The sequence below is a fragment of the Podarcis cretensis genome (genome assembly GCF_951804945.1).
Source record: "Podarcis cretensis genome assembly, chromosome: Z".
Classification (NCBI taxonomy): Eukaryota; Metazoa; Chordata; class Lepidosauria; order Squamata; family Lacertidae; genus Podarcis; species Podarcis cretensis.
In genome coordinates, this window is record NC_137184.1 from 27,896,148 (window position 1) to 27,918,988 (window position 22,841).

The 22,841-nt window shown below is 42.6% G+C and overlaps 1 protein-coding gene and 1 long non-coding RNA gene across 11 annotated transcripts in view; one reads left to right on the forward strand and one right to left on the reverse strand.

Annotated features, from left to right (window-relative positions):
- The window catches only part of LOC307207744, a 962,945-nt gene that overhangs the window by 882,815 nt on the left and 57,289 nt on the right, over positions 1-22,841 (reverse strand). The gene's annotated exons all lie outside the window — the stretch shown is intronic.
- Positions 1-22,841, forward strand: part of TENM1 (teneurin transmembrane protein 1) — a 399,682-nt gene that overhangs the window by 339,622 nt on the left and 37,219 nt on the right. For all 10 annotated transcript variants that reach the window (XM_079961576.1, XM_079961584.1, XM_079961581.1 and 7 more), the window contains 3 exons: positions 4,656-5,022; positions 12,775-13,285; positions 22,555-22,727. In XM_079961576.1, coding sequence (XP_079817702.1) covers positions 4,656-5,022; positions 12,775-13,285; positions 22,555-22,727 — 1,051 coding nt within the window. The remainder of the gene's footprint in view (positions 1-4,655; positions 5,023-12,774; positions 13,286-22,554; positions 22,728-22,841) is intronic.

Genomic DNA, 22,841 nt, shown 5'->3' on the forward strand with positions numbered 1-22,841 from the left:
TGGCAACAGCTCTCCAGGGGTTCCAGGCAAGATTATTCCCCTGCCCTATCAAGAAAAGCCACAGATCAAACCTGGAACCTTTTGCTCTCAAAACACTGAGCTTCTCACTTATCAACAGTTTTGAAAAGCCTGGGATTTTGTGATGTACTAGCCCTGCATAGTTTCCTTAAAATATGTATAGTGTGTGGGGGGAAATGAAACAGGTGTCTTTAAGGACTAGAATCTGTTTCCAGCTGGCTCGCCCCATTCATCTTCCTCTCAAAATATCACCACCACCTGCCAGAATGGTGAGCTCAGCCACATTCATCTTAATGCCAGATAGAAATATTTTTAAAGAAAATCCCCTGGATGAAAAGGACAAATTTAATCACTTAATGAGTGCTCTAAATTTTGTTGTGCACCCATTGTAACCAAGCAGGTTAAGGCATAATAATCTCATTAACCTCACTTTGTTAAAACATCAATTATCTAAGTACAGTATAGCAGGTTTCTTCAAATGTCTCTGTGCAGGAAAGATGGCAGCAGTTGCAGCCCAGTGTGGCTGTGGGTGGGTCAAGGGGTGGGGCAAAGATTTCCCATGCAACCAGCTGGTGGCAACATCAGCCTTGGCTGGCCACGCGGAACATCAGGACTTCAAAATTTGAACTGGCCAGTCACGGCCAAGCTAGGGGACCGTAGTGTGTGGCAGACCTAACTGAAGCCTGGCTTCACTCAGGTCAGCTTGGCAATTGTCAACAGATGTCCCACTCATTCACCCTGCATGTTTTGGCCCCGCCCAAAAGAAAGTGGGCAGTGCATGTAAAAGGTAAAAAAAAAAAAAAGGTAAAGGACCCCTGGACGGTTAAGTCCTGTCAAAGGCAACTATGGGGTTGTGGCACTCATCTTGCTTTCAGGCCAAGGGAGCCAGCATTTGATCACAGGTAGGGTTCTGGATCATGTGGCCAGCATGACTAAACCGCTTCTGGCACAATGGAACACTGTGATGGAAACCAGAGTGCACGGAAATGCCGTTTAGCTTCCCGCCACAGTGGTACCTATTTATCTACTTGCACTGGTATGCTTTCAAACTGCCGGGTTGGCAGGAGCTGGGAAGGAGCAATGGGAGCTCACCCCATTGCGCAGATTCGAACTGCAACCTTCCGATCGGCAAGCCCAAGAGCGTCAGTGGTTTAGACCACGACACCTCCCGTGTCCCTTTACCTTAGTGCGTGTACATGACCTTGCTGTGGGGTTACTTTCTCATTGTATTTGGAGCCATGGAGGAATTTGCCTGAAGACAAATTGGACCAGCTTGGAGGTTCTGCCTACCTCACAGCTACTGTCACAAGTTGCCAGAGGAAAATTATGTTAGGTTGGATCCTTAGTCTAAGCACAGAGAGAGTGGGAAGGTGCCCGACCCCTCTATTCACGATCAAAATATCAAGGTAAAGGAGTTGAAGGGAAAAGATTCTGTCCAAATGCCCAGAGAGGGGGCTCATAGTAGTACAACTACCCAAATAGCACCCTGGAAGGATCACCCATATTTGATGTGTTTCATATGGGACCAGCAACACTTGTCTTATGTCAGAATATATTCTTTTCCAAACATTTTTATTCTTGTGGAAATAATAATATATTACACTGCTGGTGCCTCTTGACCAGCGTTTTCAGCTTGCTCACACTGCTTATGACAACTTGAACAGCAGCAAGCATGTTATGGAAAAATTGTGACTGATGTTGCCTGACAGGATTTGTTTTTGCTTATTTGCATGAGTTGCTTGAAGGATAATAATTTGCCCACCTTAATAGGGGATGCTGTGGAACTAACATGCTTGAATGTCAGAGGAAAATAAATTATGTTTGCTATCAGTGTTTTCATACGAACACAATGGGAAAATGTATCCATGTTGCACTAATGGTGTTCTTTTTGCACTCAAATAATTATTCTCCCTCAAAAAAGCCTTAATTACAGCAGGAAAATAATGACCCTTAAGCACTTTGGTACATTTCTGTAGCCACCCTGTTTGCTGTCACAGATCACACAACAGGCATGAGTAAGAAGCTGCTAAATTGCTTGATGGATATAAGCAAGCAGTTATTCCATTGTGTTAAGTTTTCAAAGGATCACACTTAGGCCTCACCTACTCTATATATTTAAAGCAGTATCATACGTCTTTAAACAGTCATGACTTTCCCAAAGAATCCTGGGAACTCTAGTTTGTTAAGGATGCTTAGAGTTATTAGGAAGCCCCATATTCCTCTCACAAAGCTACAGCTTTTTCAGAGTGATTTAAGAGTTGATCCCCCTTCCCAAGGAACTCTGGGAATTGTAGCTCTGTGAGAAGAATAGGGATCTCTTAACACCTCCCAGGGCCCTTAACAAACTACAGTTCCTAGGGCTTTTTGAGGTATGATACTTCTTTAAATGCATAGTGCAGACAAGGCCGAGGGCTGAGGAGCCCAAGGTTCAAATCCCCACTTAATGATGAAGCAAAAATGATCCATGTGGATTAGGGAAAAGAAAAATAGAAAAGGGAGCTCTTCCTGTCTCCTAAGATCGGCACACTTTCAGGAAAGGTGCTGTTGGTATAGGGGGAGGAAAGCTGTATGAAAGTACCCAGAGAAAGACAGACAGACAGAAGCCTCAACCCCCCCCCCAAAAAAAAAAACCAATTCTACTTCTTTGTGTGTTTCCCTAACATAAAACCTTTCTCATTTCAAATCTCCAACCACACTGCTTGGTTTTCTCTGATATCTATGCTGAATCACATTACTCCTCATTAAAAATTAGGCCTTTATTAATTATGACTTACATAACGATTCTGAGCCTTCTTTGTTCCTTTTCCTTTAATTTTCATTATTGAATCCTTCTGCTTCCCTTATCAAAACTAGGTCAAAAATTATACCCAAGCCAGGAAGAGCCACCTTGAAACCATTTGGTTTTGGCTTAGATAGGTTGCAAATTAACTTTCCTCCTTTTTCAGTTTCTCTAATGCTGCAAAGTAAAATCCTACTATGGGGAAAATATATTATTTAAAGGAAACATTATATTCTAATTTCGCAAACATACTTTTGGGACATTCAAAAAAATGGGCCACCCAGCCCCCTCTCTCTTGAAGTCAAAGCTCTCACAGTGGGACCATGCAATGTCAACCTTTCAGCAACAAACTCACAAGAGAATAAAAAGGGGGAAATAGAGAGTATTGTATTTTAACTTAAAACAGCCAAAAATTTATCCAGACCTACTTGCTTAACACTGGAATTATATGTTGATTAAAAGTGGTGTCCTTTCACTCTAAGAGATTCATGTTCACATTTGAGTTTAACGCAAAGGCACACACTTGAGTATTGGACATCAGGGAAAGACATCATTCTGCTCAACCTTGAAGTGCCCAGTTCATATTTTAGATTTCCCCCCCCCCCCACACACACACTCTTTCACTCAGTCTTTCCTAGTTTATAATTGGAACACTTTTCCATGAACAGCTGCTCCTCATGTTAATCAAAGAGAAACATACGTAGCTCTGAGCTCTGATCAGGGAACACGTATGTTCAGAAGTTACCCAAAGATATCAATGGACCAAGATAATAAGCTTTCATTCCCAATTAACCAAAACTTCTGTGTTGTTCCAGCACAGGCTTCAGTTGGTCATGGGGATAAATTCTCTTTTTCCTGCTTTTAATGAGAAGAGGAAGTAACCAGATTTCTCTTGCCTAGAGGGTTCCTTTAGTCCTGCTGTCAGAGAGCTGTCAACCATCCAGATGCCCATTTTCATGGGCCCATTGGGGCCCATTGTGGTGTTTATATCAAAGTTTGCTAGGAAGAATAATCTCTGTAATCATAATGACCACCCTGGGTTCCTGAAATCAAAGTTTGGCTCATGCAATAAGCAGATCTGCTCCTTTTGTACAGTACCTCAGAACCCAGAAAATAAGTCCAGAAAAGGCATAACTAAGAGTAATGTATTCTGTCTTCATTTATTTCAAAATATGGCAAGTTAGCAGAGTTAGCCCAAGACATTTTTCTTCCTGAGGCAAAGGATGAGATGCCTCCAACCAGGCTGGCAAGTGAATCTTACTTTAGTACCGGCAATGGGATAGCATCCTCTTCCACACCTGAGAGTATTCAGCTCACTTAGGTGGGACAGGGCATGCACAGCTTTGTCCTTCATCACTTTACCATCACTCCCTGTCCCTCAGCAACTGCTGCCTGAGGCAACTGCCTCACTCATCCTAATGAGAGGGCTGGCCTTGTAAAACATCTTGCTGTGTTGAGGGCCCTCCAGCTCACACTGCTTAGTGGTACCTTGGACTTCAATCCCAAAGTCTGGGCCTGGGCATTGGACAAATTTGAGTCAAGATCAAGGGGTCAAAAGAGTGTCAACTGGAAGAGAGTTTATTTATGTTATTATTACATTTCCCCCCTATCTTTCGTCCAGATGGCGCACAATTTTTCCTCTCGGTAATTTCCATGGCTGAGTGGGAATTTGAACCTGGGTCTCCCATGTCCTAGTCCAGCTTTCTAACCAGTACGCCATACTGACTGTCCACAACTTTGGCTTGTGCTTCACTGACCTGATTTCACCCACAGGCACACAATTATCCTACTTGGCCAAAAGTGGAAACCATGGAGAAACTACTTCTTTGACTCTTGCTTTATTCCCTCTTTTTTGCAGGTCCGCTTGGAATGGCCAACAGACCTTGCTGTCAACCCACTTGACAATTCGTTATATGTTCTGGACAATAACATTGTGCTACAAATTTCTCAAAATCAGCAAGTGCGCATTATTGCCGGCCGACCTATTCACTGCCAGGTGCCAGGCATAGATCATGTTTTGGTCAGCAAAGTGGCAATCCATTCAACACTTGAGTCGGCAAGAGCCATAGGCGTATCTCACAGCGGAGTGCTGTACATTGCCGAGACTGATGAAAGGAAGATCAACCGCATCCAACAGGTTACAACTAATGGTGAAATCTCCATCATAGCTGGAGCTCCATCGGATTGTGACTGTAAGATTGACCCCAATTGTGACTGTTTCTCTGGTACGTATTAAACGAGGATGCAGAATCTTTTGGTACAATGGCTGCTTTCCCTTCTGGGCAGCCTTCCAAGAGAGACATCAGTGGTAGATGGAGCCAGAGGCAAAAGTTGATAGAGCAGGGAGTGTAAATGTTATCTTTGTACAATACGCTAGATTCTACATACTAACTCATCTCTGTCCTCCATCCAGGCAAACATGAAGCATTATCATAGTTCAATGACATAGTTCTGTATATAAATTCAATAAAAAATGATGATAATAATAATAATAATAATAATAATAATAATAGTCCAGCCAGACAAAAATACTCAGGTCCTCAACTTCAGGACCTCAAAGCACCCAATTGCTTGATATCATTGGGACATCAGGTGATTGCAGGTAGGCAGCCCTCCCACATGTCAGATGTCGCCCACAAGGCTAGATCCTGATATGGATGTGGCCCACAGAACCAAAAAGGTCACCATCCTTGACATAGAGACTTTTTTGAAGTAAGAAGTGGTCTATAAATTACCGTATTTTTCGCTCTATAGGGCGCACTGGACTATAGGGCGCACCTAGTTTTTAGGAGGGGAAATAAAGGGGGGGAATTATCTTTTTTCCCCAGCCCCAAAGAGCAAGGAAGCCAAGACAGCGAGCGGGATCCATCCCGCTGGCTGTCTTGGCTTCCTCTTTAGCCATGCACAACCTCTCCAGCGGGGAGAGGTTGCGAGCGGCTTCGTTTTTAGCTGTGGGGCAGTTGGCCCTGCGCTCCCTGGGCTTCAGGCTTCAGGCTGCCTGAAGCCTGGAGAGCGAGAGGGGTTGGTGCGCACCGACCCCTCTTGCTCTCCAGGCTTCAGCGGAAGCCTGCATTCGCTCCATAGGACGCACACAAATTTCCCCTTCATTTTTGGAGGGGAAAAGTGCGTCCTATAGAGCGAAAAATACGGTACCTAATTCTGTAATAGAGTCAGACCCTTGGTCTATCCAGCTCATTGTTGTTTACACCGTCTGTAGATGTGGACCTACATTTCAAGTTTTTTAAAAATGTTTTTTTAAAAACACACACGTGGGTCTTTCCTGGAGATGCTGGGGATTGAACCTGGGACCTTCTGCATGCAGAGCTTATGCTCTGCCTCTGAGCTGAAGACTTTTAGTTTGATGTAACAGTTCGTCCCTCTGATCTCCACAAAGAAAACAGTGCCCTCAAAAGCTTTGAAATCTGAATTTCTGAAGCAGAGGAAATCCCAAAGAATTCATAAAAGTATGTAAAAATCCTATTTCAAGCTATCACGTCTGTGCATTTTACATTTTCACATTTTCCCTTCAATCTTCATTCTGGCATCCACTGTTCACAGTTTGAATATTCAGATGGTTGGATACCATGATCCTATGGTACTGTGAGGACAGATTCATGCAATAGTAGCGCAGTCATCATCTCTGCTGTGCAATGCAATACTTCTTGCACAGGGCACTGTTGACGTGCCTCAAAACAGGTTTCAGGTCAGTATGAGCCACATTATCATATCCATAAGACTGGATTGAGCTGTGTGCAACATGAAACAATTAGCCAGCTTGGATGTTACCCTCATGCTGAAATGAGTATGCCTCCCGTATGTCAGTCTAATGTTCATGCTCCAAAAACATCATTAGGAAATGGGGATGAGGAAAGGGCAGTTGATTCATTTTATGGTGGTTTAGTCAACTAATCCAGGGGTCCCCAAACTAAGGCCCATGGGCCGGGTGAGGCCCAAGGGACTCATTTATCCGGACTGGGGCAACACCCGCCGCCACTGTCTGCTCTTACCGGTGCTGCGCTGCACAGCTGCCCACTTCCAGATCAGAGCAGCGCCAGAAATAGCTTGTGCGCCTGCACAAGCGTTATTTGCCCATGCGCAAGTGTTCTTTCCGGTGCACATCTGGGTCGAAGGAGGCCCGTGCACATTCACACAAGCTATTTCCAGTGCTCCTCCAACCTGGAAGTGCACCAGAAATAGCGTATGGGCACACGCTTCCCCCGCCCTCCGGCCCACCGTGCAATCGGCGCTGGAGGCACCAGCCCAAGGTGTGGTAAGTTTGCTTACCCCTGAACTAATCCAATAGCAGCAGGAGAGAGAGGACATAGTTTAGAATGGGGAGCTGCAAACCACTGTGTGTCTGAAGGAGGGGAAAGAGAGTAATAAAGGGCATGTAAACAAATTTCTGTGGGAAATGGTTTAATTATCTGTATGTGTTTAGCCTAAAGAAGACTAAGAGGAGACATCATAGTACCATTCAATTATTATTATTAGTAGTAGTAGTAGTATTTATTTATTTATTTATTTATTTATTTATTTATTTATTTAATTTATGCACCACTTTTATCTTCCAAGGATCTCAGTGTGGTGTACATGGTTCTCCTCCCCATTTCATCCTCACAACAACCCTGTGAGGTAGGTGAGGCTAAGAGATGGTGACTTGTCCAAGGTCACCCAGTGAACTTCATGGCTGAGTGGGGATTGTGAACCTCCTGCTCTCCCAGGTTCTAGTCTAACACTAACCATTATGCCACACTGGCTCACTAATTACCGTATTTTTCCATGTGTAAGACTAGATTTTTTCCCTAATAAATTATGTCAAAAATTAGGGGGCATCTTATACATGGATAGTGCCAAGGCCATTTTGTTAAATCCGACTCCCCCAAAATAGGGGGCATCTGATACATGGGGACATGTTATAGATGGAAAAATACGGTAATCACTTCCCATTAGGCATCCCAAAGCATTTACAATATAACATATATAGAACAGTTGCATATCTAGAAACAGTTATTTTAAAATGCTTTTATAGAATCAAATGGTGATAGAGAAGGTGCCACACTAAATACCATGTAGAATGCACCTCGTGATAGTACAGCATTTGCAGAATGCTCTCTCCTGCAGAACACAGTGATTACTTGGCTATGTAACTGGTGAGATGGTTTTATAGGTAGTCTAGTCCCACCAAAACCAGAGCCTTGAGCTTAGCCCAGTAGCTAATTGACAGCTAAAGGTAAAGGGACCCCTGACCATTAGGTCCAGTTGTGGACGACTCTGGGGTTGCGGCGTTCATCTCGCTTTATTGGCCAAGGGAGCCGGCGTACAGCTTCCGGGTAATGTGGCCAGCATGACTTCTGGCGAACCAAAGCAGCGCACGGAAACGCCGTTTACCTTCCCGCCGGAGCGGTACCTATTTATCTACTTGCACTTTGACATGCTTTCAAACTGCTAGGTTGGCAGGAGCTGGGACCGAGCAACGGGAGCTCACCCCGTCGCAGGGATTCAAACCGCCGACCTTCTGATCAGCAAGTCCTAGGCTCTGTGGTTTAACCCACAGCGCTACCCGCGTCCCCAATTGACAGCTAGTGCTATCTAAAAACCTGTCATATAGAAGATAAAAGAACTGGAACCAGGAGCAATAGGCAACAGGGTAGACAAAAGAGATGTGTATTAATCCAACATATTTCAGATCCTACTGGTCATTCTTAAGAGAAATTCAGAGATATGAAGATTCAATAATTAGTTGTGCTGCTTCTTTCCTACATGTTGAATTAATAAACAGGGAGCTCCATTATTGTAGCATTATTTATAACATAAATTAAACTTGTTCTGCGTAATTAGAACCAATGGGTAGAGAGTTTGGGGAAGCAGATTTTGGGTAAATGTGAGGAGAGGGGTCCTATCAGTGCAAGCTGTTTGACAGTCCCAAAACTGTCTACCTTGGAAGCTAATAGGTTCTCCTTTGCCAGAGATATTTAACCAGAAGCTGGATAAATGTCTGTTAAGGATGCTGTAGTTTCATCCTGCTTTTCAAATCATGCATGTAAGGTGGTGTAGATTACGTGACCTACAAGGTCCCTTCCAGTTCTTTGTTTCTGTGATTTTACTCATTTTTCAGGACTGCAAAATCACCTGCAAAAAGGACCATGACAAATCCCTTGTCATCTACAAAATGATGTGTCTGCTAATGGAAGTGGTAATGAAATTAGGACTGTGAGATTAACGTCACAAGAAATCCTGAGTCCTGTGTTGATGGTCATGCTGGATAGAAATGTACAGAGAGGGATTAGGATCATGCTTTTTGGCATTACATCAAAGGATGAGGGGGAAATTGATTCAGTTCACATTTATATGTGAATTATACCTAATTCACATTTTCTAAAACAATGTGTGAACTGAAACACAGCCACCCTTTGAAATTTACACTTCTCTGAATTTTGCAGCCAAGTTATATTTGAATAAAATGCATATTCTAGGGCAAAGTATGCATAACTAATACATATATTGATGAGAATAACATATGAAATGCATGAAGAAAAACTGCTCTGCAAATATGTGTATTTTAGTCAAAGCCACACATTAAACATGCATATTAACACTAAAATGCTGACAGATTACCTGAGGAATTAAATAAATAAATAAATTGCAAGCTGATATGGAAATGTGCTCACTTTTAAGATTGGAAAGATAAGGGACTGTGAGAAAATTAAATTGACAGATATGCATATCCCTGTTTGATCTCTCTGCATTGATCATTACTTCTGCACTTAACATGCATAGACTCCAACACTGGTAAGGATCTGAATGCACAATCTGTCCTGCAAAAATGGAAGGGCACCCATTCAAAATCAGTGCAAGTATGATTCCTATCCCCCCCCCCCACATACAATGGATGTATGGATCCATCTACTCCCATACTGTGCCAGTTTTACATGCATGTAAACACAAGTCTATTCCAGCCCTTATTCCCTGGGTGTTTTAAAAAAAACTTGAAAAATTCACTTACCAGACCCCTCCACTAATATATGGATTCCTGAATATTTTTATATACATTCCCCCATAAAATAGTAATCTTTGTATACTTCCCGCCCCATAAAATACACATTATTTGTACACATATTTTGGAACCAAAAGTGCATTGAAAAATTCAGAGAAGTGCACAGTGCAAATGTTTACATATTAATGCAGGAAGGGTAAATCCAGTTGATCTGCTTAAAAATTCAGGTCAAACAAAATTCTCCTCCATCCTTGTTCCACATGCAAATTTCTACTTTTTTGGGGTTTCTGCACAAGTGTCCAGTCTTCATTTTTCCTGGGTCCCCAACTGTTTTTTCCTCTTCCAGTTCCTTATTCCAAATGATGAAGTACATAGGCATTCATGTAACAGAAGCTGTTCATCCTTGAGCATCACCTGGTGAATGGCAAATGATGTATCTCGTGTCATTTTAGGCTTTATATCAAAATGAGGAAGATTAACCAGCATAAGATATTGGGTGACTAATCTTGCCTAGCATCACCATAATTTGTAGTGTGTATGTTTTACAAGGTCTGCTTGGAGATGGGGTGGGATGCATAGTGATTCAGAACAACATTCACATGCTTTTTGTTAAGCATGCAGATGCTGTTGTAAGAGAATCAAATTGCTAAATGATGCCACAGGAGGCTGATGGGTGAGACAAAGAAAAAATAGTTGACAACATGCATGTTTGGAGGCATATATAAGACATCTGTACCCCGAGGAAGCATGATGACACAGGGCTCCCCTTTTCTTTTCTGATTATCCTCTTCTGGACCTTTTATTTTATTTATTTTATTTAAAACATTTCTGCACTGCCCTTCATGACTGATTACAGGACAGTTCATAACATTGCAAACAAGTTTCTAAGAAATGTAACTGGTTAAAACGAGGGGGGGACGATCCAAAACAACAAAACAACAGCAACAACAACAGTTCACTAGCTCATTTCCTCTAAATGCTTAGCATTAACAGTCAGCAAATGCCTGGGTGAACAAACAGATCTTTAGCAAGCATTAAAAGCTTCTCAGACTCAGTGCTTTTCTTATTACAGTGGAGGGGGGTGATTCCATAAAACTGGGTGCCACAACAGAAAGGTTGTCACAGAATGGATTTCAACTGGTTGCAGCTAGCCAGGGAGGGCCTCAACTGAAGATCTCAACATGCATGTGTATGGGATCTTTGCGCTTGCTAATTGGTAGTAATGGATGGTTGAACTTGAGAGTACTGCAAACACTGAAATAAAACTTCTAGTTCTTACTTGAAATAAAACGTTCTTCTCTTATGCTAGCAGAAGGTAGCAGGTGTGGGCAACAACCACATTATTAGGTTCAAACCTTGATTTGGTGCTTTGGAAAGAACTCTCAATTTGAAATGCTTTGTAGGCTGGCCAATTTGACTTGACTTCCTTATGAGTCCGCTTTGTTAATCTGCAGACCTGGTGGCCCCTGCATGTTGGATAAAGTCCACAAAGTTGCAGTCAGATAGGTTCAGTATTTTTGTGTGTGCTGGGCACCTTTAAATATTTTCTCCTTTTTTGGTTTTAATGACATATCTCTGGCTTATTTATTTTGGGGCAGAATAAGATGCCATTTTCAGGCTAGTTTTCCCCTCCTTCCACGGGTGGGGGTGTAAAATGAATACTGCCAAATTTCAGAAGAATAAATGAAGTATTTTCCCACGAGTATCTTGAACAGTTTTGGAGTATATAAATAAGGAATATTCTAGTCTCCCATTATAGTTTGTGGGCAATTGGTCTGCAAGTTGAAGAAACATCAATCCCACTTCACCTCTAACAACCTCTAAGGCATATTCCTCCAGCTCAGGTCAAAACAAAATAAAAAATTTTTCCTTCCAGTAGCACCTTAAAGACCAACTAAGTTAGTTCTTGGTATGAGCTTTCGTGTGCATGCACACTTCTTCAGATACACATGCACACAAAAGCTCATACCAAGAACTAACTTAGTTGGTCTTTAAGGTGCTACTGGAAGGAAAAAAAAATTATTTTGTTTTGACTATGGCAGACCAACACGTCCTCCAGCTCAGGATTCAGGATGTGGCTGAACCCAGTTCATACCCCTAGAAGACAGGCTATCATAAACAGATAAAATAGCCTATGAACTCATGGGAAGATAGGTCTGCCTGAAGACATAGACTTTCATCTTCCATGAGCTTCCTCAGTGGTTCAGAACCTAGGGCAAGCCATTCTTGACACAGAAGTTACTGCACCTTTATAATCTTGATGGCATTGGAAAGTTCTGGGTCTTTTCTTTCATTACATTCCTGCATTGATGGAAGAAACTGCCTGGGAGGCAGCTGCTAAATGGCCAAGCAAGTCTTAAATGTTCATCAGTGACAAAATAATTCAGTTCTGGTACAGCAAACCTAAACACAATGGGTCGGATCTAAACTTAATAGACCAATTGAAATCAATGGGACTTCAGTTAGTGATGACTAATTTAAGTCCCTTTGATTTCAGTGAGCCTGCTATAAGCTCTGATAAGTCTGTATCTATCTCTATGAGCTCGTATTTAAAACCATCTTACATATACTCTACTGGACTTTATGAAATGCAACAAACTCAGTTTTTTAGCTTTTGACTGTATTCCCATTGCTTACTTCATGAATGGATTTTGATTCAAGAAGGCGTGAATTTTGCAGAGGAGAGCATATTTGTCTGTGACCTTCTTTGTGCCCTGGGAACTTGAAATGTAGTAGCTCTGCCCAGCCAACGGCACTGTAGATTTACAACTATTAGGGTAACTGAAGCATCTATATCTCCTGTGTCCGTTCTTCAACTGTGCCGATTAAGAATTGTACTTGCATTAGATAATGAGAAACAAATCTGTTGGAGCAAAATACTGGTTTACAGTTTTAGAAATATTAAGTCTGGAGAGTTCTTATTTTTGTTTGGTTAATCATATCAGGTGCAAATTTAATAAAGTTGCTCCCTGTTGTTTTGCAGGTGATGGTGGGTTCGCTAAAGACGCAAAACTGAAAGCTCCCTCTTCCCTGGCTGTATCTCCTGACGGCACCTTGTATGTAGCTGACCTTGGCAACATCCGTATCCGTGCAGTCAGTCGGAATAAGGCTCATCTCAATGACATGAATATTTATGAGGTTGCATCCCCAGCAGACCAGGAACTGTATCAGTTCACCAGCAATGGGACTCACTTGCACACACTCAATCTGATTACAAGGGACTTCATGTACAATTTCACATACAACGGGGAAGGCGATCTTGGCACCATTACCAACAGCAATGGGAATTCAGTTCATATTCGCAGAGATGCCAGTGGTTTGCCTCTCTGGCTGGTGATGCCTGGAGGTCAAGTATACTGGCTGACCATAAGTAGCAATGGGATTCTCAAAAGAGTTTATGCCCAGGGCTACAATCTAGCTCTCATGACTTATCCTGGCACTACAGGTCTTCTAGCCACCAAAAGCAATGAGTATGGATGGACAACAGTTTATGAGTAAGTGACCTTCAAATATTTTTTATGCCTCATCTCCACAATACATTTAAAGCCATATCATGCCACTTTAAACAGTCATGGAATCGTAGAATTGTAAAGTTGGAGGGGACCGTGAATCTAACCCCCTGCAATGATGCCTCCCCCTAAAAGCAGAATCCTGGGAGGTTTAATTCATGAAGGGTGCTGAGAGTTGTTAGGGTACTATCACAGAGCTACAATTCCCAGAGATCCCTGGGAAGAAGGATTGACTTTTTCGCTACATTGGGAAGTATAGCTCTGTGTGGGGAATAGGTCTCCTAACAACTCTCACGACTTTATGAAACTTTGCAAAAGCTCTTTTTGAGAGACTTATTTTTTAAATTACGTTTGTATAACACCCTTCTTCCAAATGAAAACACAAAATACATAATAAAACAAAAGCAAAGCAAGCCAATAACCCTCCTCCCACAGGCCATAGATTCAGCCAAACTCTAGGTTGAAGATAAACTTTTTTGCTTGACACCTTTACCCAGAGGTCTCAGAGTGGTTTACAGAATAAAATCAAAATGTAAAACCCCACAAAATACATAATCAAAACAAAACAACAACCCAATAAACCTGCCTCCCCAAAACACCACATTTGTAAGTGAGGAGTGCCTAGCCGGGGAGAGCATTCCACAAATGGGGAGCCACCACAAAAAAGACCATTCTCATATTGTCACTCTCCAGAATTCTTGTGGGGGAGACACTCAAAGAAGGGCCTCAGACGACAATCACAGGATCTGAGTCTGTTTGTATGAGGAGAGGCAGTCCTTGATGTATTGTGATCTTGAGCTGTTCAAGGTACTTAAGATACTTCAGTGGCCCTGTAGAGCCTATGTGCCTGTATCTTCCTCACCACCTTTTTCATACTATAATGCAATCCCTGTTGTGACCAGGGTTGGGCAAATCAGTCTATAGTTAATAAAGTCTGGAAATTGTCCACAGGGATTGGCATATGGAGAGGCATTATGGTTTATTGACTAGAGTGTCCCTGGTTCAAATCCCCACCCAGCCACTGGGTGACCTTGGCCAGTCACTATATCTCAGCCTATCCTATCTCACACAGATAGAATGGGAGAGAAGAGCCATCACAACACCTTGAACTGCTTGGAGGAAAGCTGGGGTGTGGCTTGCTTGGATTAGATCAGTCTACACATAAGAACTATGTAACATAGCAGTGGGGAAGCTGTTACCCTCTATATGCTATTGAACTACATTTCCCACCATCCCTGGGGATTGGCCATGCTGACTGAGGCTGATGGGAATTGAAGTTCAGTACTTTTCACATAGGTGCTTTATCATAGAATATGCATAAGAACTATAATCCCATGTCACTTTTGCATGTGTTTACCCATGATAAACACATCACATTTCTGCACTAATCTGTGTTTATAACTAAATCCACATGAACATTTGCATTTAAATATAAATTCTTAAACACATTTTCTCTCAACATGCGCATTTCAAATGATATTTTCTCTCAAAGATACATTCCTAAATGTACTTCGATGTAATTTTTTCCAGTCATGCATTAAATTCAGGAATGACTGAAGCTAGTGAATTAATAAGTTCTGATTCACACATTGAGTGGTGCAGGATAGGTCCAGGCTGAATGATGAGGGTGGAGATGCTCCTTCAGGTATGCAGGGCCTAAGCCATTTAGGGCTTTAAAGGTCAGCACCAACACTTTGAATTGTGCCTGGAGGCAGAATCAAATTTCCACAGATAACTTCCAAACTTCCAGTGTTCAAAGGCATAGCTTTTGTGCTGAGTGCAGCTTATGCCCATCCCCCATGACTAACTAAACGAGAACATGTTACGCAAAATAGTAAAATTTGCAAGATAAGGGTTGTATCCAATGTAGTGCTTAGTTAAAGACATTTAGTAGTGTATAAACGTTGTACTGGTGGAACATTATTGCACAGGGGAAATCACAAACACATTACCAAAGATGGTTGCACAACTAATTGCACAAACTAAATGAGCTATTGCACTACAAGCCTCCCCTAATGCAGCTGTTGCTTTGGACTAATTTGTTTCACTGCCTTTAAACTCTTCCACTGCAGAACTTTCATGCTAGTTAGCAAACAGAGAAACATTGGGTGCAGTCCTAAATGTTTCACAGTGTTGAGAATTTGCAGGATTGGGATTGGGGGAAGTTACCTAATTTTGTTTGCCTGGGTATGCAAGCATAGAACTGTGCATCTAAGAACCATTAGCTGAGGCTGCGATCCTGTCCTTTTTCACCTGACAAAAAACAAAGTCCCACAGAGCTCTGCAGATCTTATTTCTGACTAGACATGCCGAGGATTCTGTTCTCAGATCATGTGGATTCCTTTTGTGAATAACATAAGAAAAGCCCTGCTGGATTAGTCCAGTGGCTCAGCTTTTGCAGCTTCCTGCTTTCGTGGTCACCAATCAGGTGCCCCAGGAAAACCCTTAAGCAGGACATGAGCACCAGAGCACTCTCCCCAATTGTGATCTCCAACAATTGGTGTTTAGAAGCATCCCGCCTGCAAGTGTGGTGGTATGCTTCTTAACATTTTAATGCAATTTAAAATTAACTAAAAAGATATTTAAAAGATTTAAAAACAATTTTAAACCATCTAAAAACATTTAAAGTCAACCAGTTACTAATTTCAAGGCAGGGTAAAAGAGAAATGTCTTTACATTTCTCCTGAAAGTCAATAATGGGGGAGACAGATGCTACCTTTTGAGTAGCAGGGTGATGGGGAAAACTTTGGACTGCCACTGCCCTTGAGAGTACAGTGGTGCCTCGCAAGACGAAATTAATCCGTTCCGCAAGTCTCTTCGTCTTGTGGTTTTTTCGTCTTGCGAAGCACCCCTATTAGCGGATTAGCGGATTAGCGCTATTAGCGGCTTAGCGGCTATTAGCGGCTTAGCGGCTAAGCAGCTATTAGCGGCTTAGTGGCTTAGAAAAAGGGGGGAGGGGAAAAACTCGCAAGACTCGCAAAACGTTTTCGTCTTGTGAAGCAAGCCCATAGGGAAATTCGTCTTGCAAAGCGCCTCGAAAAATGGAAAACCCTTTCATCTAGCAAGTTTTTCGTCTTGCGAGGCATTCGTCTTGCGGGGCACCACTGTACTGGATGAATAGTCTGCTCTGGCATTAATTATTTGCCTATTTCCTTTGGTTTTTGAATTGCTCCCTAGCAAACATCTCCACATGATTAAATAATAATAAAAGAAAAACATATATACAACAATTATTTTTTTAAAAAAAGACAGATTTGAAATCCAATACAGCTGCAGACTGGTATAAAAATATTCATTGAAAAGACTTGTTGAAAAAGGAAATTCTTCAATATGCATTAAAAAGGCTTATTGAGACAATGTTTGCCTGATATGTAATGGGGGAGGAGATGTCCCGAAGAGTAGGTGCTGCCACACTAAAGACCTGGTTCCTACATCATAAGGAACAGACCTACTGGTGAGATGGTATGTGCAGGATGCCATCTCTGAAGAGTACAGTGATCCACTAGGTATATAGAGGATGAAATTATTGTTTATGTTCCTTAAAGGTGCAGAAGTCCTCTGGAGGGGCTGGGGGAGAGGCAAGCAACCTTTTGATTCCCTGGCTTGCTATTCCACATGCTTGCAAATCTCCCTCTTCTGTCCTGTCCATTTCTGCAATTGCTCACAGCCTATCCTGTTCTAAGCTTCCAATGAGAAGTAGGATTGAGCTGAAGCAGCAAAATCAATGGGAGATGTCAGGTTGGTTTCATCTGGTCAATTTATGGTCTGTGGTCCACAGCTTTTTACTGTTATTCCCATTGTATAAGGTGACCAGATGCATTAGAGGACAAACATTCTTCCTTATGCTTTTTTCTTTCTTTCTTTCTTTAGAGTTATACAGGAGCCAATATTTGAGCAGACGCAGCTGTGGTAACTCCTGAAGTACTGCTCATTTATTTTGGATTTATTACATTTGTATACTGCAAGGAGCACCAGGATGCCTCTGTACCTGGTTCGTCCCCGCCCTCCTCAACACACACGTCATTTTAACCTGCCCTCTGTTATCTCCTGAAAATGTGTCTTACAGTGGACCAAAATCTGGGAGACCAGGGTTCAAATCCCCACTCAGCCACAGAGCTCACTGGGTGACTTCAGGCTAGTCACCCTCAGCCTAGCCTACCTCACAGGGATGTTGTAAAGATTAAAGAGATGGGGATGAAGTGCATACACCACCTTGATCTCCTTGAAATAAGGGCTGGATATGAATGTAAATAATAAATAAATAAAATGGGGCCCTATTGCAAACTTATAAGATGTACTGAGTAGAAGAGAGCAGAGTACCATAACAGTTTGTAAATCTGCCATATTCAAGGTTATCAGAGGTTGGCAGCATTAGAGACTTGCTAAGGTCTGCACCCCAGCAGTGGCTGTTAGCTGCCAACACGTCTCTCCCTGCTCCCAGTACAGCTCTTCCTCCTCCTGCTCCTCCTCTCTGTTGAGATGTGCTCAGCTGCCCTCACCAAGAAAAGCAAGGAGAAGAGTCAGCAGCCTCCACTTGCCTTTCCTTCAGCTCAGAGGGAGAGGGAGTGCAAGAGGGCAATGGTACAAGGAGGTGGGCCCGTTCAGGACCAGGACTGGGCACCTGCTGTAAGTCTATGACCCAGCAAGGACCCTACCTCTGGCCATGAAACTGCCAGTTGCAATGCCCTCTCCACCTGTGCAGCAGCGCAGACTGGCCTAGAAGGAATTGTCTCTGGAGGCAGTAATGCTTTTGAATACTGGTTGCAGGAATCCTTGGGGAGTGGCAGGAGTGCTCCTGTGCTCAGGTAATGCTTGCAGGCTTCCTGCAGGCATCTGGTTGACCACCATAAGAACAGGATGCTGGACTAGATGGGCCATTGGCCTGATCCAATAGGTACTTCTAATGTTCTTGTGCTTGTTGCAGGGGTCGTGGTGACCAAGATGGGAGCCTGCCTATAACATCTTGCTCAGGAGCACTGCAAAACCTAAAACCAGCCCTGGGCTTACTTAGAGAGACTGGTCCACTGAAACTAGGCTTGGAAGCAGCATTCTATTGTAGACAGTAGATTTAGACTGTGGTGCATGCTTGATTGCTCTGTGTGTGTGTGTGTGTGTGTGTTGCCTGTTACAGTTTTTCTGGTTTGCAAATACAGTGGTACCTCAGGTTAAGTACTTAATTCGTTCCAGAGGTCCGTTCTTAGCCTGAAACTGTTCTTAACCTGAAGCACCACTTTAGCTAATGGGGCCTCCCACTGCTGCCACGCCAAAGCACAGTTCTTAACCCGAGGTAATATTTCTGGGTTAGCGGAGTCTGTAACCTGAAGCGTATGTAACCTGAGGTACCACTGTAATATGCCCAAAAGAGTTGGTGAAGCAGGGGATGATCAAGGTCAAATCAAAGGGGAAAAGACAACAGGAGCCAACATAAATGGCAATGTGGTATATTCCAGCCCTTCCCCATGATGAAATGTAAGAATATAGGTGTGTCTTCATTCCAGTCAGGATAAGGTAAAGGTAAAGGGACCCCTGACCATTAGGTCCAGTCGTGGCCGACTCTGGGGTTGCGGCGCTCATCTCGCTTTTTGGCCGAGGGACCTGGCGTACAGCTTCCGGGTCATGGGGCCAGCATGACTAAACCGCTTCTGGCGAACCAGAGCAGCACACAGAAACAACGCTTACCTTCCCACCAGAGCGGTACCTATTTATCTACTTGCACTTCGACGTGCTTTCAAACTGCTAGGTTGGCAGGAGCTGGGGACGAGCAATGGGAGCTCACCCCGACGCAGGGATTCGAACTGCCGATGTTATGATCGGCAAGCCCTAGGCTCTGTGGTTTAACCCACAGCGCCACCTGCGTCCCTTCCAGTCAGGATACAAAAGGACAAAAAGTTACAACATTTCCTGGGTGTAACCTCATATGCCAGGCAGCATCTAAGAGTCTGGAAAGAAATCAGGCAGGATTGCATAGTTTCCAGCCCTCCAGCCTAGCCAGACTTCCCCAGCTGAATATCAGCTACTGGCACATAAGACTGATCCCTGGAAAAGACTGCAAGCCTCCACCTTTGGCAACTTGGCCCTAACCAGAGCCATCACACACCCTGACTGAACAGGGGGGAAACCTGCACAGCTTGTGCTCAGCAGCTGGATTTTCTGCTAGGAGGCACAGAGGAGCTGCCATCATTTCCCACTGACCTGCTGTGCTTCATTCCCTCTGTACAACCTTGGCTGGGAGAAATAATCCATGCAGATGGCAGCCCCTGGGGCCGGGTGCAATTGTGTACACAGCTCTTGATGCACGCCTGGAAATTTTCATCCCTGGAGGTGGTGAGGACGGGACCAAAAGGGAATTCCCAATGCCTTTTGAACATTTGCAGCTCTTCAAGATAAGGAAATTCTAAAGTGGATGTTACTTGGTAGTTCAACTTTTCTTATTTTATTTTTCCTGGATGCAGAGTGACCTCTTGTGGTACATCTGCATCATGTTACATTTTGCACTAAACCTTGCAAAAAATTCTGAGTAGACTGAGGATCATAGCAAATAATAATAATAATATTTACTTAATATTAGTGAGTAGCCTTGTCCAATTAATCTGCATGATAATTGTTCATTTTATTATTATTATTATTGCATTATTTATATGCCGTCTTTTCAACAAGTTGCCCAAGATGACGTATATAAAACAAAGGATAAGAAATACAAAAGCCATATTTGAACATCTGCATCAGTATTTTAAAACCATTAAATCTGGATACTGTTTTTGTCATCTTTTTTAAAAAAAAAATGAGTATACTATTTTATCCAAACTGTTGAAAGTTTTATTTTATTTTATTTTTATTAAGAGATACATAAACCTTGCTAAATAATAATAAAAAATGGAATAGCAGCCCATCAAGAAATAAACCAGATTAAAGTATTAGACTTGCAATCCTGATACACACGTTTACTCATAATAATGTCCATTGAACTCAGTGGGTCTTCTTTCTGAGTAGACACGCATAGGATTGAGCTGTTAGTGAACTAAAAGTATTCTCTAAATCACAGTGGGCAGCAAGGCACAAAGGTGGAACTTCTACAACAACAGGGTTGTTCTGCAGAGAATCCTTGTTCTAACAGGACCCCCCCCCCCCCGCAGAGTTTTCACTTTTAAGTAATTTTTACTTAAAAGGGACAGCTGCAGATTAACAATAGAGGGAAAGTTTAAGGAAGACTGTAAATTTATTTAAGATTGAGATAGACTCAGATTACATATAACCAATTCTAGAAGGGCTGAAAAACTGCAGCAATGGGCTTGTCTGCTCTTCCAGTTGTCCCATGCCTAGAAAACATGGGTTCAGGTGGGTACCTGCTTGTCCTGTGCTTTCCCTGCCACTTTCCCCAGGAAAATTGCCTCTTTTGTGCTGAAGCAGAGCAGAACTTCCATCTGCAGAAAACCCAGTTGTTGTTTGCTCTGATTTATCACTAAAGAACAAGTTTTCCTGGGGGGAAAGCGGCTTTATTTATTAATTTACCAACAATGAATCGTAATTACATGATACAACATAATTAAAACATCAGAAATACAGCCAGAAAAGCCAAAGTGTGGAGAAGCCCAAGGTAATGTATAGAACCTTCCCACCACCTTTGCTCCAATACTGACCCATAGACACTATATTCAGCATCCATTTAGGTGCGTGTGGACTTTTTTTACGCACTGTACATTTTTATCTGCTTAAAAGTTGTATTCCATTTCAAAAAGCCAACTTTTGGAGTGGCTCCATGATTGTTGCAAGGGTCGGCCCATCAACATTCTGCATATATATATTTCAGGAAGGGGAATGAATGAGGAAGAGGGCTTGTGATTATCAGAAATGTCAGCCAGCCAACATTCAACATGTGTGTATGTTTTTGAGGAATGGGGAGAGACGAAGTAGGGACTTTTTAATCGTCATAAACCTCATCCAGTCACCTCTCTGGCTATCTAGCTTCAGCTGAGAACATGAAGACTCTGCTGCTCCTGGGCTCAATTCTCTTAGGCCAGGATCCACAGCCTGTTCATGGGTGCAACATTTGGATTTAAAAAAAAAATAACCAGGAAATATTGGAACTGGATTTGAGACAATGTCCATTCTAATATAATTTCAGCAGACCGCAAGGACAACTATTTTAAAACCCTCTATCAATAGTAAATACTGAATATATATATTCAGATTGGATAAATGTTGGAGATGTGGATTAAATAAAGCAAATTACATACATATCTCTGATATGTTAGGATAAAAAATTAAGAAAGAAGTGTTTGTGTGTGTGTACAAAAAAAGCCTTTTAAAAAGTCTCAAAAAAGCCTTTATATACAATAATAATATAATTTTATTAAGACTTTTCAACATACAATAAAAAACAGAAACAAAACAAGTATCCATATCTTCCAATTCCATTGCCTGTTGCCATGGTCTTCCATCCTTGTCATTTAGGGTCCCCCCCCCCCCCCACATTTCCTGTATTTCCATTCTTTTTTTCCAAAAAGTACTGCAGGAGGCATGGTGACTTTTTCTTCTGAGTTGATTCCATGTTGTACACTAAGTCCTCCTTCCATGAATTCCATCTCCTTCTTCAACATCATAACTCCAACTCCTGGTCACTCACCTGTCTGATAGGATTTCTTAATTCCACGTCAGTGAGTAATTCATATAGAGCATCTAGGAGTTAATCCCAATATTATATCTGTTCAACAGAGACAAAAGCAGCAGATAATCTCTGCCATTAAAGGTAAAGGTAAAGGTACCCCTGCCCGTACGGGCCAGTCTTGACAGACTCTGGGGTTGTGCGCCCATCTCACTTAAGAGGCCAGGGGCCAGCGCTGTCCGGAGACACTTCCGGGTCACGTGGCCAGCGTGACATCGCTGCTCTGGCCAGAGCCAGAGCCACACACGGAAACGCTGTTTACCTTCCCGCTGGTAAGCGGTCCCTATTTATCTACTTGCACCCGGAGGTGCTTTCGAACTGCTAGGTTGGCAGGCACTGGGACCGAGCAGCGGGAGCGCACCCCGCCGCATGGATTCGAACCGCCGACCTTTTGATCGGCAAGCCCTAGGCGCTGAGGCTTTAACCCACAGCGCCACCTGCGTCCCTCAATCTCTGCCATTAGTCACCACTTAATTACATCTTTCAGGAGCTCCTGAGAGATGCGGCCGACCTGCAATGGCTCCTCCTCTAGAAGTCTGTTCAGTACATTTTATATTTATATATATCTTTCTTTAATTCTTTCTCTTCCCAGGTACGATTCTGATGGACATTTAACCAATGCAACATTTCCAACGGGTGAGGTCAGCAGCTTCCATAGTGACGTAGAAAAACTGATGAGAGTTGAAATCGACACTTCAAACAGGGAGAATGTGATCACAGCTACAAATTTTTCAGCTACCTCAACTATCTACACATTAAAACAAGGTACATTTAGTTTCCCCTCACCACACTTGCGTGAACTCTGGCAGTTTCTGCTTGCTGAATGCATTTAGGAAAATTATTCTAGTTCGTGTTAAATTATGATAAAATGTGGCGTCT